At 41.9% G+C, this 19,011-nt stretch overlaps 1 protein-coding gene and 1 long non-coding RNA gene across 7 annotated transcripts in view; one reads left to right on the top strand and one right to left on the bottom strand.

Moving 5' to 3' along the window:
* Positions 1-18,780, bottom strand: part of LOC307028836 — a 30,997-nt gene extending 12,217 nt beyond the window's left edge. The window contains exon 1 of the long non-coding RNA XR_013805126.1: positions 18,586-18,780. This is a non-coding gene — a long non-coding RNA (uncharacterized lncRNA). The remainder of the gene's footprint in view (positions 1-18,585) is intronic.
* The window catches only part of LOC307028832 (protein diaphanous homolog 3-like), a 218,784-nt gene that overhangs the window by 145,072 nt on the left and 54,701 nt on the right, over positions 1-19,011 (top strand). For 5 of the 6 annotated variants that reach the window (XM_079664177.1, XM_079664176.1, XM_079664175.1 and 2 more), the window contains 2 exons: positions 10,832-10,927; positions 11,425-11,487. In XM_079664177.1, coding sequence (XP_079520303.1) covers positions 10,832-10,927; positions 11,425-11,487 — 159 coding nt within the window. The remainder of the gene's footprint in view (positions 1-10,831; positions 10,928-11,424; positions 11,488-19,011) is intronic. The other variant, XM_079664174.1, reaches the window with a different exon arrangement.

The raw sequence follows: 19,011 nt of genomic DNA, 5'->3' as shown, positions 1-19,011 counted from the left end.
GGCTCTTTTTTTGTAAGGAGGTTTCTGGTATCACATTGTAGAGGTAACCAGCAGAACAGTTGATCCTGGCTCATGTTTGTGGGCAGCAATACAATATCCCCCCCCACAACGGAGTGTTGCAGAATAAAGAGCAGTTTCCTTGTAGATTCCTGTATTGTGTAATGACGTGTAGTACTTTTCAATAGTAATTTCTAAAGATATAATTGGCACGGTTTGTTGGCAAAGCATGCTTGCATCTTGTCAGCAATTGTTTTAGGTAGTGTATTAAAAAAGTTTTTTCTCTAAAGCTATCCATTGCTTTGGTGCTCAGATATAACGTAGCTGGAATGATAACTCTTTTTTACCAAGCAGGTTCAGACATTACTATAAGGAAATAACGCGTCTATCTTATGCCAGAGCATCTGGTTCTGGCTGCCAGTAGTTTTATATGTGTTTGTCCTTCTCCTTTGGAGAACTACCAATGCCATTAACTTGCTCAACAGTGCAGCCTCCAGAACCTTTTCCAATGCCAAAGCCATGGCTGACAGTGAAGTGGAGCTTGGCAATTGTAGCCCTGCACTAGCATCTATAGCTAACAGGACTATGCCAGCCAGTGCAGAACTCCTGTACATGTTAGAGTTCAAGTAGAGAACCACCATGCTCCATCCAGGACAAAGTACTGCTGTGGGCACACTACCTAGCCAAACCAAGGTCTCTTTTAGCTACATGATAATCCAAACCTTTCCCTGTTCCCTTCTCTCTCGTCTGGACATCCCTCAATTATCATCCTTTGCCAATGAGCAGAGTTAAACAGTGCTGGACTCATCCATATGATGAGGCATGTTAAATTGAAAATAATTTATGGGATCTGGTTATGTAATGTGTGTCAATACATTAGCATGAGCTGTATGTCACCCTCTGTCATGGTTATTACAACTTATTGAGAGTAAACGGTCTGCAGATAAAAACACAACGCATGACTCAGTTTCTGCATTGGCAGACACAATATTTGGAGAAGGTGTTCCTACTGTACTCGTAACATAAACTTTCATTTTAGAATAATGAACAAAGATATCCAAGTTTAAGTCAGATTTGTTTATGTGGATTCCTTCCCTATCAATTTGCTCTTTTTTCCCCTTTATTTTATTCATCCAAATACAACACATGTGTGTGAGAGACAGAGGGGAAGATGTGCAGTGCCTTTTAAATACATGTGTACCCTATGGTCTGCTATTATTAATGCAGTATCTGCTGTATCACCACACACAAACACAAATCCCCAGCAGGAAGCATGTTGCTGGCAGCATCATGCTGTGGTTAAGCTTCACTGCAGAAGGCCCTGGATGGTGGAGAGTAAAATGAATGCATTAGACAGCAGAGGAATCCTGAAAACAGAACCTTACTGCATTATTTAAAAAAAACCTGTGACTGAGGAAGCAATTTAATTTCCCGCAAAACTGGCTTAAAAACAACAAGGCTGATGCCCGGAAGTCAACTAATCACTATCCAAAGCAAAATAAAATAAGAAAATGTGTGTAACATGGAACAAATAGTCTGAGCAGTTTTGTTCTGATTTGTAAACTAAGAAAAGGGACTTCATTTATATCGTCACTGTACAGTATATAGTTAGCACATGTTAATGGTTTGTGCGTGAAGTTAGTTCATCTCTCAAATCGACAGCATCAATGTCTTTCCTCTGCGTGTGTGTTGAGTTGAGTTTCTTGCAGACTTATTTTTGAGAAAAAGTAGTTCAGAAATATGAAAATTATGAGAATAAACTTCTGCCAAATTATTCAGAAAGACTTATACAAATATGCCTAGAGCTTGAAATGTATTTAGATACGCTCAAATTAAGATAAAGCTAAAGGCAAACTCAATGACATCCCCGGGTAGTGATGTTTCTGGCAATGGATGACACACACGCGCACATACAGTACACACAGATTCTCAGGATGAATATGTGATAGAGATTTGGCATTGTGCTGCAGACGCAGGACAGGATTTACTCTCTCTCTCTCTCTCTCTCTATTTCTCTCTCACACACACACACACACACACACACACACACACACACACACACACACACACACACACACACACACACACACACACACACACGCACACTTTCACTCTGTCTGTCAGCCTATTTATTAACTAAAGAGCTTTCTCTTTGTTTGTCAGGGAGGATTGTCCTCAATGGAGATTTTCTATGTAATCATCTGATTATCCATCAATTCCCTAAAAAGCCCCAGAGAGGCTGCATATCCACATTATGCTGAAGGGCACACCAATAAGACACAGGGGTAGGTAGGGGGGAGGGCTTCCTGGAGGAACTGATCATAATAGATGTTTAGCTTCTTTACTTTCTGCCGGTATCTGCATGTAGGTTGGTTTTAGCTTTGCCTACTTTTATTTTCCTGAAATATGAGCTTCTCCCAAATTCCTACTCTTTCCATTGGTCTCTTCTGTGTACCACATACCGGGCTTCTGCCTACACAGTCATAGGCATCATGGCTTCGTCATCTGTATGTGTTCTGGCAGTCTGAGAGAGGGTAGGCATCAGCTTGCCTCCATTTGCATAGAGCCCTATGGAGATTGAAATGCAGATTGAATAGGTGTTTTTCCTCCTCCTCTAGCTGTGCCTGGCTTGTGTATGACAAATCTGTTGCATTAACTCCCAGGGTAGGCCGGGAGCGGGAGCGGGAATGTTTGTGGAGCGACAAATTACACATCAGAGCTTTATTTAACATTCCCTACATGGCTACAAGCGATGAACTATTAAGACGTCAAATGAAAGAACAGCTAGAGATGCAACTCGGCATGCAAAGATGCTAAAAGGATAGGAGGGGCGTGAGAGAGAGAGAGATGGGGGAAGAAAAACATGTGAAGATTGTATAAGCTACTGTATGTTATCTTGAGCTGTAGATACTAAAGGCAACATATTGCTCCCTTATATCATTACATTTAATTTTGGGGACCCTTTTATCAGCAATTTTGGGTTTTGCCCAATGACACTACCGTACATGTTGACTCCGGGACTGGGGTAGACAACTGTTTCTCCCCCTGAGCCCAACCAACCCAGCATGATGCTCATATACTGTAGTTGGTTTACATGTGACGGTTCCCTGTGTTGCTGTGGGTGCGCATCATTTGTATTCCAAGGTTTATAAATATGTGGGACCCAACACAAAGCCAGTTATTGTCAAAACACTTTGAGAAATCAAAAACATGTTCGTCATGACTACGGTCTGAAAAGTGTGAATAAATAGACGGAACCTTGTTCATACTTGTGTTGAACCCATCTGATTGTATCGTGGTGTTGTGCCACAGTATAAAAAGCATGTTTTTGTCTCTACTAGTTTGTAATGAGAGCCAGATTGTTTGGTGCAGAGTGGGTGCAGTTACTCTTCAAAGAGTTAGTTTGAATTAGTTTGATGTTATTTAATCTGCTATATTTTGGTGTCTGGATCCAGACTTGCTTGCTTCTACTTAACTTTAGAAACACAATTCTGTTTAATTGTCCTTAATTTAAAATGAACTCCAAATGTCACCCCTTTTAAGTGGCATCTTTTTTTTTTATGTTGTCTAGTATATAGAGATGCACTTGATAAGGCTTTATTTGACTGACTCAGATTCTTTTGATTCCCTATCCTAACGGTGTCATTTGCCCATTATAATTCTTATTCATTTTTGGGAAATAATGTTTGCCAAAACCCTGTTCTATCAGAACATCCTGCCATGGAGCGGATGAACTATACATTGTAAAGGTTCAATAAGAATGCCTTTAACAGATTGCTGAATACATTGATTGCCAACAAGTTCTGCTTGTGACATCTTAGTACAGACAATATCTTCCTGTAACCCCCCATCATACTGTGGGGAGTGCGTGCCCATACTGACTGACTTTGAACACCTTTTTGAGGCCTTAAAGTGTAAAACTATACATGATGTCAGAAAATAAACAAGAAACCATTAAGGAAAAAACTAAAGTTATCATTGTAGTAGTGTCACTTTTTCCTACCCTACAGTAGTTATCACCTGGAACGAAGTCCTGGCCCCCCGGGTGGGTAACTGTTCTGTTGGGTGAAGGATCATTTCATAGGCTTACTCTGAGTGTAAGGTTATCACAGGTGATTAGGTTTATGTGTGCTTCTTGGCATGGTGCAACTGCTAAAACATGAAAACTCAGCAAAGCCATGTGAGAATGATTCATAGTAAGGTTATTAACGTAGTTATGGTGCGTGTCATTCATTTGTACATCATTATTCATCATCCAGCGAATGGCTTGGCTACTTTCTCAAAGTTGGTATCAGTAAAGTGGAACCGAAGCTATTCAATAGAGAGAGAGGGCTGATTGGCCTTTTTGCACCATTTGTCTTCTTAAGTGTCCTAGGGAACACAGTGGTGGGCCTGCATTCATTGTACTCAGGCATGTCATTTTCTCTTCTTAGCCTTTCCATCCGAGCCCAATTGACCCTATTTCTTGCCTTGCTCTGGCCCACCTCTGCTGCACACTGCAACAACCGGGTCATTGTCCTGATGATAAGTGCCACATCCTGTTGAGTGAAGTGGCGGAAATCATCAGTCCGGGTCTGAATAGAGGGTAGACATCTACACACACACAGAGACTGCGTGTCCAGACAATGGAAAACGCCAGTGTGAGCAGGCTCTGATTAAATAGATTGTGATTGAAGTTTCACTACAGACAGAGGGATAACCATAGCCTTTTCCCAAACCTGGATTTGAAGTTTGTGTTGATTCTTCTGCCAGAGTTTATCCTTTAGTTGTGTTGTGGAGTAAACACTTACTTCTTGTATCTTTTTGTTGATCTGACTTGTCCACTTGTACATCTCAGTTGCACACCGCACTGCTTATTTCCACACATATTTCTTTTGTCCCTTAACAAAGAGGACTGTCAAGCTAGACACCCTGCAGTAGAGCTCATTTGGCACAATTCCGTCTTTCTTTTACAACTAACACGTAGGACTTGTAGAGTTGCAATGAAAAAGACTTGAAAACAATCTACACACTATTACTATTCCTTAAATAGACATCCGTCCAAATCTGGACTGGTTTGTGAGAGTGTCTTCATGCTTTGTTAAAGTAAAAGCAAAAAGCCTCTGCAGATTGCACACCTGTCATGGGAGCTCTGATCCCAGATGCAGCAGAATAGAAAAAGGCAGCCGAATTGTGCACATCAAAGCACCAATCAGTAGCTCTACTGCCAAAGCTGGGATACCACTCTTCAATGTCCCGTTCCTCTCACTACTCTTTGTTCTCTTGCCATATCCTCCTCAGTACCACCCCTCACAAGCTGAATGACTGTTTCAAACCCATTTCACAGCTAGCAGCTTGACTAATATTCCTCTGCCATGTGTTTCTTCTCCATTACCATCCATGTGACATGTCTATGATCTCTAAGTTGGTGAGCATGTGGGTGTGAGTATATAAATATGTGTTATGATTTTCAGTGTCGGGCTGTCTGAAGGCACCTCTTGTCTCCATTATATAAAGCAGTTTTCTGTCTCGGCCTGAATCAGTTGCTCTTGATTGATGTGTAAAATTGGACTGTTTCTGCGTCTGTATATTCCTGAGGCAGGAGATCTGAGTTGGTTTCTTTTTCCTTGCCTCCCGAGGCACACAAAGTTTTTCATGTTATTGTGGGTCGGAGTCAAACGGAGTGCTGCACGTGACGCCACACACTGCAGGTTGATCTGCTCCTTTTTCACATTTTCTCTGTGCTGTCTGTATTTTTGTGTATGTGTCTATGTGTGTTGTGGGGAGTGTAAAGCTCGCCGCCTGTGATGAATTACCACGGCAGTGGAAACAAATTTGGACGCCGAGGAGTGTTGGTTTTGCTCAGAAATTCGTGTTGCCTTTCTGCTCTGTGTAATGATGAAGAACTGGGCACATATCAGCCAGAGGAAGAATGCAACTGTTGCAGATGGAAAACAAAACATGCATACGAAGATGCAAGCAGGCAGGGAAGTGGGCCGTGATATATCCACCGTATGTGTGTTTTATATCGGAGCTTTGTGTGGGGTTTGGGCACGACTTTTACAACTGAAGTTCAACGCCATGTGGACCCTCTGCCTGTTAAACAGAAGCTTCAGTTTGTTTGCTGTAAAGGGACCATTTACTGTGGAGCTGATTTAAGATTTGTGTAGGTTTACAGAAAACTCAATATGGTAATGTAAGTATGAACATGTATGCAACTCCAGTTTGCACAGCACAGTGTGACTGTAGTGGTTGTACTTTACAGCTCATGAAAGAGTTTCAGTTTGGAAGTAGAGCTTGTAAGCATCTGACAGTTGACAGCAAAGGGTGATCATGGTCACAATACCAGTCGTCATTGAAATATTTGAAATGGACAAACCCTATCAGCATCTGTACATATTACGCGCTCAAACATGTCTTGAAAAAGGTACTTTTGGAATCTTTAAATTGCAGGAATGAGCACATTCTTTGCTCATTTTAAAATGTAAAGATTAACCAAGGAAAATGTATAAAGAAAATACTTTAAAGTTACCTACTTTAAAGTTTATCATGTGGACTTGAGGTGAATATGAGGTGCCTTTCACATCTGGATCATTAATAGCAATATGGCATATCATTTGTAGTAGTCTGTTGTTTTAGTAATAAAGAGATTAAGGTTGTGTATACCATATGTGATACTAAATATAGGCTTGTCTTAGAGCAGCTGACTAAATCAGGGATGGTGTGCAGAAACAATTGCTATAGGAATCTTTGTCTCTATGCGTTGTGAAGCCCTCTATCAAAAACCTTTGAACCTGACATCTTATTTGAAGTTATAATTGTTCTGGTTAACGTGCAAAGCTTATGGTTAAAATGCCAAACTTTTAATTCCAATTCAAATAATTAGAATTCACCATAGTGCCATCATATCGACAATGACCCTGAGCTCCATTATGTCCAACCCTATCTGATTATACTATGGAAAGTATTTGGTGCTGCCAATGAACAATGGAAAGTAAAAAGCAAACATAAGTAGGTAAGCGCCTTTGGCCGAACCTAATATTGAAGTTTGTGTCATTATTTTTTAATCCTTTTCTGAGACGTTCACCCTATCCCCCACCCTATTGTCAATCGATAGAGTTTGTGTCAACCCCTCTCACCTCTTCAACAGAAATGATTAGCTTGATTTTAGAGTTTTTACTTTTGTTTTTGTATTGCAAAGCAGCTGTGATTGCATTAGCTTCTAAACTTGCAAGTCATTGTATTTGAATGCTGCATAATCATATTTGGGAAACTGCACATTTGCTTAGAGGAGGCAAGATTTCCCAGGTCACGGTCTGCCTTATTGAAGCCTGCCCCAGCTCAACCTTCTGGCAATATGTGTTAATATGTACTCATTATGCCTCTGCTTCCACCTTGCATGGGGATTTTCTGGTCAAATGTGCTTCCTTTTTTACTGACATCTGCAAATGTAATTGTGTGCTTTAATTAAAGCCTAAGCCGGATGTAATCCACAAATACATAAAGCCCAATAAGTTGGTTTAGAATGGGCAGATCCTCAGTCCAGTAAAGGGTCTCCTATCACAGTATTAGTGTTAGGTATACAGCTATATTTTAGTTCTAGAGGTAACCATCAGACAAACCGGAGAGAGAGGGAAAAACACACACAACCTTAATCAGAACATCAGAACCTCATGTTCTTCACTTAATCAGTTGAGGGACCGAGCAGTCACACTGTGGCTGATACAGCTCTATGGAGCTAACAATGTTTTCTAGCACATCATACACACATTTATTAGACAAGCTTAATGTGTGAACACAGTGTTTACATGCATGGGAGCGAATCTATGTTCATACGTCAGTCATACTTAATCTGAAGGCAAAACGTGTGATTTTGAACACTGTCATTAGTTGTGCAGACCCTGCCCAGCATCGTTGTAAGTTTCGGATTCTGATTGCCGGTCACAGTGACTGGACATCATGCTTTTGTGCTGTAAAGCCGTATTGGAGACATAAAGCTCATTGGTGACAGCAAACTAGAAATCCAGAGCAGAAGTCTATATTCCATTGCTCTTGTAAAGTCAGGACAAGAATATTAACAAAATGTGCACAATGTGCCAGCATGTTCAACATTTAGCTGAATGTTGTTGACCTCTTATGTAAAGCTCCAGTTACATATGTTTTTTTTGTATCTATGTTGCTCCTTTTTAATGATGGTTCTTCCTTATGAGACACAACACACTGTTTGACATATTGCCTTTTAGATATGGGTCATTTGTTTCAGTGTACATTTTCCAAATTAATGACATCAAATATGATTGTATGTGTTATGTAATTGCTGGTCAGTAGTTAAACATAAATTAGAACCAAAATAACTGAAAACAGTCAAAAGTAATGACCATACTGTACAAAAGTTTAAAGACACAATCTGGTGCACTTGAGGCTAGCATGTTGGATGCCTGCATGCCCAAACAGTACTCAAACACTCATTGATGAAAGTATGTCCCCTGAAATAAGTGTGTTTGTAACATTAAAAGATCGCAATCTAAGGTTTGCCTCAAAATGTTCTTGCTCTTTTCCCTCACTTTAAAACAATGAGTATCTTTCTTTTTCAAAATTAATACTAGAGCAATCTTTTTCCAAACTCTCAAAGAGGACACTTCTCTAAACAACAAATTGAGACTGATAGACAGCTTGTGAAAGTCTTCCAGTCGTCAAATGTATTACAAATACTACTGTGGTTGCACCGTAGCTTTAAAGAGCATCTTGCATGTTTTTATTTTTTCTACATTTATGCTTAAACTTGCTTGAAAATTACAATTAAAAAATTGAATGCAGGATTTGATATGTTTTACGAGACATAAGGCCAGGAATTCAGAGGGAAAGGAGCAATTTTGAGCTCTGCTCTTAAAAACGGCTTTTTTCTAAGGTCATACGTCAAACGCGTCATATTACATCACACAGGGGACACATCTCCGCTCTCTGACCGCGGGTATAGTGGAGTTGCGTTGAGTAGAGCGGTTGTGTTTTAAGGAGCTGGTATTTTTCGGTAGTTTTACATTGTATTTCATCATTTGTAATCATGGTGCAGTATTGTGTTTGTGCAAGTTGCACAAACTCCAGCCTGTCAGGACATCGAGTCCACAGTAAAAAGGACCGGAGCTAGCGTTCGTTCCTGGGTGCGTTGTGCATCCACCTCCCTGCAGCACATACTCTCCACAGCTTTATCAGGAAACCGTATTACTTCTGTCTCCTCCCCCCCCCCCTTCGCTGCTCTCTCTCTCCCCTCCGGTACTGTGTTGTTTGTGTGTGCGTGGTGGCTGTCACTCCTGGCTCCCGGCTCAACCTCCACTCACCTGCTGCAATCAGCTTTGCACCCTCCCCGACTACACACCTGCTTTCCATCAAGCCATTTACAACGACATATCAACGGAGGCTCCACAACCTTTCTCCGCCAGATCGTCAAGTATCAGCCGTATCTCGCGTCTCTCCTCCGGTACACAGCACCGTAGTGTGGAGTTGCATTAGGTAACGCGAGATACGGCTGATACTTACGCATTAGTTTCTGTTATGGATCAGTATCAACAGTCCTGGTTCTCCTCCCACCACAGCTCAATTTCTCTCCGATGGCCGTTATTTCTTCTAATCCTTGGCTGCTCCTGGTCTCTTGGACGCCTAGCAGGCTCATAATTATAAGGTTGTGGTCCGTCATATGCATTCGAATATTCATGTTCAACTTCTTCTGTGTCTTCTGTGTCGAAACTAGCATTGGGATCCATGTTTATTAATACGTTACACCGGCCGCTCTCCCCCTTGTGTCCCCCGTGTTACGTCACACACGGGAGGTCACGTGCCGAGGCATTTTTATGCGGAAGTGAACATTTCTTACAAAAACGACGCAAGATGTCACTGTAGTGTATATTTCTGTATATTTCTTTGAAAATCTAGTGTATTCATCATGTTCCTACACATTTATTCACAGGTTTCTTTAACCTGGAAGTTGCTCTTTAAATGCATTAATGGAAGTGTACAGTTCAGTGACAGGCAGTCCTTCACATCTGCATGGTGGTCGACAAACATTTAAAATGTGAAGGGCCCCAAAGAAGTATTGTTGAAAAGGAAACACTCACATTTGCATGACAACCAGCACAAAGTTTCTATTGACAGTGTGTTTGCCCTCAGCAATCCCATATTTCTGCTAGCCATTTTCGTTCCTTTCTACTGGAGGCTGTTTTCACTTCAAATCACTAACCGGGTCCATCATTTTGCCTCAGGTGTCGGCCAGGCTTTCAGCTGTGCCAACACAAGGCACGATTTACATGTCATATCTTCAAAGAGTTTCCCTTTCGAAAATACATCTATATGCTGGCGTTTCCCCTGCTGAAACAAAGCAAGGACCTTATATTTGAAGTCAAGAGTATTCTACATTGAATACACCATTTTGACAGCTCAACAGGGCCCTGTACTAAATGTCTCTCTTTTTATGACATTGTAAATATCCTTCATGAGTGTTTAGTTTCACAACAATGCATTCACAACTGCATTGCACAAGGTTGCAAACACCAGGGTGCACATTTGCACAGCAGGTTGTCTGCAAGACCATGCCAACTTTGATTAGCTTTGACTTAAACCCATCATATGTTAGGCATTTGACTTTGTTATTGGATCAATGTGAAATATATAGTATGTGCTTGTTCACAGCTTTCTTTATGCAGTAACATGTAATGTGTTTATATAATGTCCTGCCGTTGAATGTTTTTTGCAGACAGTATGGCAAAGCCCAGCAATAGAAGAAAGTGCACTTTATCTAATTCTGTTTTCTTACCTCTACTCTGTCTTCTAACACCCCCCTTTCTTTTCTTCCTGCGTTTTTCAGAGAATGATGAGACAGGTGTGATGGATAGTTTGCTGGAAGCCCTACAGTCTGGAGCTGCATTCAGAGACCGCAGGAAGAGAGCACCAAGACCCAGAGGTGAGTCTCATCTCCTCTGATCAAATGTATACACAAACTAAGATGCACATAGACATTCTCATATTGCCTGGAAAATAATTTGGACAATGTTTTGAGTCCATTCAGATAAACGCTGGTCCTAACCTTCCAACTGGATGCATATGTTTGTTTTTAAAAATCTGAGTGAACTAAAACGTTTTTTCCAAAATACACTAGTTTTTTGTTTGTACACATGCTTGCTCTGAGCACAATGCTCAAAGCTTTACACCATTAGCTCGACTGTTTGATGATTGGATACCAAAAAAAGCACTAAACAACACCCAACAAATAAACACATGTTGTGAATTCAACATGAGATCTTTACTGTTTTGAATGGACTGCCCATTAAGCTATAGTTGCAATCGACAGCTGTTCCCTTGTTGTTAATAACCTTCTCTTCACAGCCATTCTTCAGCCTCTTTTTGATCCTCTTAGTACTGTAAGATATGTTTGCATCATGTGTCCACTGCCCTCCACAGATAACCAGCAGAAGACAATCAGCCCCAGCTCCTTCCGCCAGGTTCTCAGGCCTGTTAACCATGGTAAAACACACAGTTGAAACCCACAAAGCTAAAGCTTCAAGCATGCTCAGCTCTGTCTTTTCATCTGCTCTTGGAAGCCAGTCCTTAACATATCTGGCTTGTTTTGCAAATTCCTCTCAACAGTTTGTATGTCTTGCTTTTTGTGTGTGTCCAGCGACCATCCCAGTTGTCCTTTTGGTGTTTGTGATCTTGTGTGTGCCTTCTGAAAGTGTGAAAGGGCATTACTAACACTGTTTGAGCCAGTGTGATGTGCAGACTAGGAGAAGCAGGGTTGATATTATTTGAAAGCAGTGTGTGGGCTGCTATGACAGCTCAAATTGTTCAGTGATTGCAGCTTTTTGAGTTTGACTTTATGCTTTTCAATGCAGCCTGTGAATGTTCAAAGTGTTATATAAGTAAAACAACTAATATCTATACACAACAGTATATGTCAAGAGTCGTAGAATTGCATGGAGAATAATAAATCATCTTTAACTGTTTAACTTTTGCATTGCACATTCTTGAAGAGCAGTGAGACATGCACCTACACAAACTCTCAAGATCTATTTGAGATTTTATCATTTAAAAACAAAATTTGAATATAAAAATGTCAAGGTGTGTGTAACTATACCACCTCCTTGTGTACTGGTATACTAACTATAGCAAATGAAATTGTCCTATATTATTCATAGCTGTGAACAGATAGTTGCTGCGGCTACAGCTTTCTTCTCTTGTCAAAGGTTTTCTATAACCATAACAGAGGCACTTAAAAAAAAAATGTTGTAACCCTATTACCTCTTATTACTTGTAATTGGTATCCCTGTGGGCTGGGTACAGGCTACATGAATAAAATTATTCATGCTCAATCCACCCACATCATTGATGGCCATGATAAAGGGCCTTGCTCTGTTGTTCAGCTACGACTTATCTGAAATTAGATTGGAAAGTGGCGAGGGGGAGGGAGGTATACAGGGTGGGAGGAAAGAGACAGATAGAGGTGGCTGTAGCATAAGAAATGGAGATAAATGGTGTGAGGAAGAACAACAGAGCCTCTTGGTAAGGTTGCAACTGAAGAATATTGGGGCAGAATAACAAAAAATGGTCTTGCTGTGAAAGTGCTGTTTGTGTTTGAGAGGGAGAGTCAGGTAGTGTAGAAGAGAACACACACAAAGAGCTACTTTGTATTTACAGGGGATTAGAGTACAAATACATTACAGTGAGTGAAAGTGCTTCAGTGTCCACTTTGTGAAAAAGAAACCATGGTGTGTTGTACTGGTAAGAAGGTTCTTCGAGGTGGCTGGCCCAGCTGCCCCCTGCTGGCCGCATCAGACACGGCCTTGTTGACTAATAAAGCTTGAGGCTTGAGCCTGTCACTGCAGGTATCATCCTCACTGCCAGCCTCCCAGAGCAAACACAGCTAATTACTTTTTCTCTGCCCAGCCCAAGCACCAGCTCAGCCCTCTCAGTGCCCATTCATCTTAATTTCCCCCTCTCTGCCATCTGCCTCCTAAATAACACTCCTCCTCATTTCCCTACTATGCCATATCCCCGCTGCCTTCTTCTATACTCTCATGGCCTGGCAAAATCCCTCCCAGAACATAATTGCCTGTTATTGGTAAGAAGTCTCTCCACTTCTCCTGCCGCACCCCTTCTCTCGGCGCTCCTTCTCTCCTACTGAGATCCAGACTTTAATTGCCCTGGGTTTAGTCGCTGGATTGAGTGAAACTCACAGGATGCTCCGTGTTTAGTCGGGAGGTGATGAAGTTTAGTTGGCGGCACAAGCACTTAAACAGATGCTTTCAGTTTCACACCACCCTACTTCCATCTTTTCCCACAGTTTTAAATACCCTTTAATAATTGATCTCAGGGGTGTTGCTGCACTCCAATGGAGCAGCAAAGAGAATTTAAACAACAACATCTGTGCCAGAAGATACTCTAATAAGTAGTGATGGGGAGAGATTGGAATGGTCAGTCTGCTTGGTGCCATTAAGCTTTTCTACCAAGGGACACTCAAGTGCACTCGGGTTTTCTTCCTTTTGTCGTCAGCAACAAATCAGACGACCAATAGATTGTGCTCCCCATCACCAGACTTCAATGAGACTTGTGTACTAGATTATTGCTGTTGTGCTTCGTATCGTAGACATTTATCATAAATCTTATTTCATTATATATAATGTCAATGTAACTTTATTTTCTAAGAGTTTAAATTCACGCCGAGCTACTAAATGTTCTCAGACAGACAGAAGGGTGTCGCCTTGACCATTGTCAGGCATTTATCATATGGATCTTAGGTTTGTAATTAGCATGTATGCACGTTTCGCTCATCTGGCCAACATGTCAATAGCCTGTCATGTAAATTGAATTCCCTAGCTGGGACCTCCCCAATTGTGTCTTTTTCCTGTTTTTCTGTTGTAGCAAGGTCAGATCTTGGGGCTATCTACTAGTGCAGGACCTCTGGCCTTTCAAGCTGGAAATAAGATTGATTCTATTAAACGCTATAACTCTTTGTTAAATAACACAACTTTGGTTTAAGCTTGTATATTTGTTATGATATTACCAGAAGGTGATTTAGTGTGGAATTTCCACCACACTTGGTAGTCATGATGAGTGGACTTATTGGCATGTAATAGAAAATATGATTCAAATGATACCTTATTGTTTGCTTCAGATTGTAGAATCATTTTTCATCATTTTGCTCTCCTCCTCTTCCTCCCTGCTCTCCTCCTGCTGGAGTCTTTGGTTTAAGTAGGGGATCATGCTTGGGCTTCTAGCATCCCCCCCCCCCACACTTCCTCTCTGGCTTCTTCTCCCTTACTCCTAAATTGGTTCAGCACACTTTAACATGAGCCAGCAGCTAAGGCGTTAGCTTGGTCTGCAGTCTCCCTGAGCACACATTCTCCCGTAGTCTTAAAAGTACACTGACACACCCGCAGACTTCAGGGGATGAAGGTAAGCGGGCTTTGTGGTGGCTGTGGCCCGGGTTAGGATAAGGCTGAAGGGCTCTGGGACTCCTCGGCACTCTGAATTGGATTGCACTCCACAGAGTGATGGATCGATGGTGGTTAGCCACACAGGTGTAAGAGACTTGAATCTGCAAATTGAATCTATGAAGCAGCCATAGCTTTTTAACTTGTGTCCTTCTGAAAACATCTCTCCAAGCACTGTCTGGCCAGTTCAGCCTTCGAAGCAAACCCTCATCTCAGCCTCACTGACTCCCAAGGTGCCGTGTGCAAGTACTTGATGAAAGGAATGATATAAATCTCTTTTGTTATCGTTGTGTTTGAGCAAGAGCCTTCACGGGGGTAAGACAGCCCAAGCGAGGTGTGCATTTTGAGGGTGTGAGCATGTGATGATCTTTTTGTGTGATTCATAAGTGTTAAGACAAAACAACATCTACAGTATAAAGGGTTCTATGTCTCTCTCTTTAGGAGCAGTTACTTCACATGTCTTTAGTGAAACCTAGCCTTAAAAGGGTGTGTGATAACGCTCTGAACTAGAACTTGACTTTGATGCAAAGGTCAATTCACACAGTCGGTGAACCCCTTTACCAAATTCAACAGGAGTTATTTTGCCTTAATTGCGCTTGAAAGCATTACGGTGTTCACACTAAAAGCAGGCCTCTGGTTATTAGAGATGTTGTGTGCTTTGTACTTGCAAACTTGATGACCCTTTTTGCTGAATTTATGTTTCTGTATATAATGTTGGATCCCTGGTTCATGCAGGCAGCTATTCAGTGCATACTTTATATAACTTGGCTTCAGGTGTGAATGACAGTTGGAGATGAGTAATAGGCTTACTTTGAGACTTAACCCACAATGTCTTTCAAAGGTTGTACGGCACACAATCATTAAGAGGAAACTGGGGAGAGTGTGAAGTTGAAAGGAAAGTCTAAAAAGCGAATAAAGGAAGTTGGTTTCTTCCTACTTTAGTGTGCTCACATTTGAGACATTTGTGAAAAATGAGCACGGAGAATCTGTGTCTGTAGCTTCCTGGGGCCGGGGGTACTCCAGTGGAATCTGCTTTTAATGTAGATGCTTGCCTTTTTTTTCCGACTGATATGTGGATTCCACTGCAGGCTACTGTATCCTGTGGATTGCATGTGTGCTTTTTCATTTCCTCTTCCACATTTCTGTCTCCTCATATCAATGTCAATTATGTCCTACAAAGTTACTCAGTCTACTTTTTGACTTTGTTTTGTCTCCACTTTATCTCCTCCTTTGCCTTGCTGCTTTTCCCCAGACATGACATAAGCAGAAAAAGAAGGTGTCATTAAATCATCTCTGTGAGCCCAAGACAAAAAGAAGGGCACAGACGCTCTGCTCCCAAGATCTATTCGAATTGATGTGACACGTCATTGTTTAAAAAAACGTGACTTTAGCAGTGGCTGATTTATCTGCTTTTGGTCATAATATATCACCCATGCAACACATACGCCCCATGCGTTTTTCATTAAAGTGACAGATTATTGCCAAAGAGCTCCTTTTCCTGAACACTGGAGTGCTCACTCTTCCCTTCCACATAAACCCTCATGCATACATGCATAGGAATCGTCAGCTTAATCCCTGTGTTTTAATGATGTGCAGGCGAAAGGTTAAAGGCTACTGCTGGGTCGGGGCGTTAGCTGTGTCTGCAGCTTGGACAGGTGTAGTGCTCTCTGTATTCATGTCCACAATCATCTGGCCGCTCGAAGTCACAGTCTCTCCCTTACTGCCACACTTGATAGGTGGTTAATATGTTTAACTGTGCTTAGAAGAAGGGGTATCCAGATGGGAAAGTGTATCTTGACCTGCCTTCGTGTGTGTGTGTGTGTGTGTGTGTGTGTGTGTGTGTGTGTGTGTGTGTGTGTGTGTGTGTGTGTGTGTGTGTGTGTGTGTGTGTGTGTGTGTGTGTGTGTGTGTGTGTGTGTGTGTGTGTGTGTGTGTGTGTGTGTGTGTGTGTGTGTGTGTGTGTGTGTGTGTGTGTGTGTGTGTGTGTGTGTGTGTGTGTGTGTGTGTGTGTGTGTGTGTGTGTGTGTGTGGGTGGGTGGGTGGGTGGGTGGGTGGGTGGGCGGGCGCTTCGGACATTGCACTGCCTGAAACAGATGGAGCAAGAGGGCACCGTAACAGAGGGCTAGTGTAATTAGGTACAGCCTGCGCAGTGAGACTTATGGAATGGTAATTGAGGGATGTAGAGAGCAATTAAGCACAAAATATGTTAAACTACCTTTTATTCATGTTTTGCTGAGAACAATGTTCTCTTTTACCGAAATTCCCTGCTCCACTCTTACCCAGTTATACACAGTCCACACAGGAGCTGCCCTGTACAATACAGTCTGACCTGTTGGCCACTTAGCAACTTTCCTCAAGTAGTTAGTAATTGAATGTCCTAATTTGTTTCTTATCTTCTCTTGGTGATTAAAACAGTGACATCCAAGCCCACCTCTAACCTTTAGCCTGGAATCAGCACAATACAGCATTTATTAGATATGAAACAATCGTGCCCAGCTTCTACAAGAGACCGAAGTTAGCATAAAACGTATTTCTCTCTGAACATGTTTGGCTGTAGATTATGGTTTTCCATGTAGCAAGTCACTCTATGTGATTGGTATCCTGTTTGCCTTGGAGCCACGGACACAGAAAATTAACATTTTATTTTAATGTCTCCCACTTGTGCTGTTATAGAAGTGCTGCTTCAAAAAAATACCATCCAGTCAAATACCTTTTTCAATGAAATGCATTAGGTTGTGATGCATACACGTGTTCAAATTAATAATGACTGTATTAGCCTTTGCTACGAGTTCAAGATTAAAGCACCTCTAGCAAATATAGCCTTATTCTTAAAGCTGTAATCTCTGTAATCCATACTCAGTCCAAAATGTAGGACGATGAGAAAGTGAAATAGTGTACCGTGTATTCACTTGACTGGTTGGAGAGGTCAGTGTGATGGATGAGAGTGGAGTGGACACACATGCACGCACAAACACACACCAAGCTCAACAGTGCCCACTCAGTCCTAATAGAAAACAGATGATAACGAACACCTCTGCACTATCCTCAAAGTCTCTGCAGTACATCCCACGTTTTTAGCCAAGTCCTAAGCCGATCAGGCTCCTCAGATATCCACTTTTGCTGGATTATGTGAAAGCTGGGCTGTAATAAAGGCTGTGGATCGTGAAATGGAAACTGGTGTTCAGCATGTCGAGCCAAGGACCCTAATCAGCCCATTCACACACCAGCTCAGGCCCCAAACAGTAGGTTATGCTGCTAATGTAGGATTGCTATTCAGACGGATCTTGTGATCCTCCTCGTCTTTTCTTTCCACTTGATACTGTGTCGTATGGGGTCTGACTCGATACACACCTTATGTGTAGGGAACAGAGGCAGGAAGCCTATGGGTAAATAGTTAGAAGGCTTATAAGGGATTTAGATTAGATACAGTATATCTCAGTTTTTATTCAACTAATGCATCATCTTTTTCTTTGTCTTTCTTTGTCTCTCCCTTTGCCCAACCCTTTTTTCTCATGAACCGGTTATGAACATTGATTGAGACCAGGCTCTTACATAGTATTCTAGTTAATAATGCAGTGAGAAATGAAGTCATTCTCACCATGGCTTTGTGCTAATTAAATGTTACAGCAGCCTTATCTCCCAGCCACACACATTCCTGGTCCTCCCACATTTACCAACACTGGAAGCCATATCGTCGAGCCGCCAGGGAGAGAAGTGCTTTGGGAGATGATTATATGAACTTCTGTTGTTACGGGAGGGGAATGTGTTCTATCTCCCCTTTATATCTATGCCCTCACACGCGGTGCTTGAGTCTGGTCTCTGTAGTAATTCCTTTGGTAAAAAGTGTTAGAAATGCTATAGCAACATTTCCCCCCTCATTTCCCCCTGCTTTCATCTTGTCACACTTTAGTATTATTCCATTATTTGTTTATCTTTTCAGAAGACTGTCTGTTTGGTTTCTGCTTTAGGCTAACATTTGCGACTGGTCACAGTGTGGGCCTCTGCAGAAAGAGCCACATCTCTGTTTGCATGTGTTACTATGGTAGCCATTAAGCATGTACTCAGAGGGAAGGTGGATACTTTAGGTAGGAGTGATGAGAGGGGATAATGTGTGTTTTAAAATTATACTCACCATTGTGCGAAAGCAGATCTGTAAGCAGCCCCATATCCAGATACCATTCTCCAGCTCTCCACACTCACACATAAATAGAAACAGGCTCCTGTTGTTGATGATTTTCCGGGCCACTTGATCACATTCTTTCAAACTGCCTCATCTCTCCGTCTCTCTCGAAGGCTGTCATTTCTGCTGCCACTCCTCCTGCTATGTGTCTCCACACTTAGCCTGAAGCTCTAAGTGCAGCGACAGGAGTTTCCACGCCGACAGAGAAGGAAGGCCTGGCCTCAGGCAGCAGGGTCTGTTTGATGCTGGGATTTGGGCTTTGCTCATCAGTTATATACCATCCTCGTATGCCCATACACTTCCATGCCGGACTGTATACAGCTATATGCATTCATTTCAGCACACACACACACACACACACACACACACACACACACA

Source organism: Notothenia rossii (assembly GCF_949606895.1).
Source record: "Notothenia rossii genome assembly, chromosome: 2".
In the NCBI taxonomy this organism is placed as follows: Eukaryota; Metazoa; Chordata; class Actinopteri; order Perciformes; family Nototheniidae; genus Notothenia; species Notothenia rossii.
Note: the sequence above shows the minus strand (reverse complement) of the source record. Positions and strands in the feature narration are given on the sequence as shown.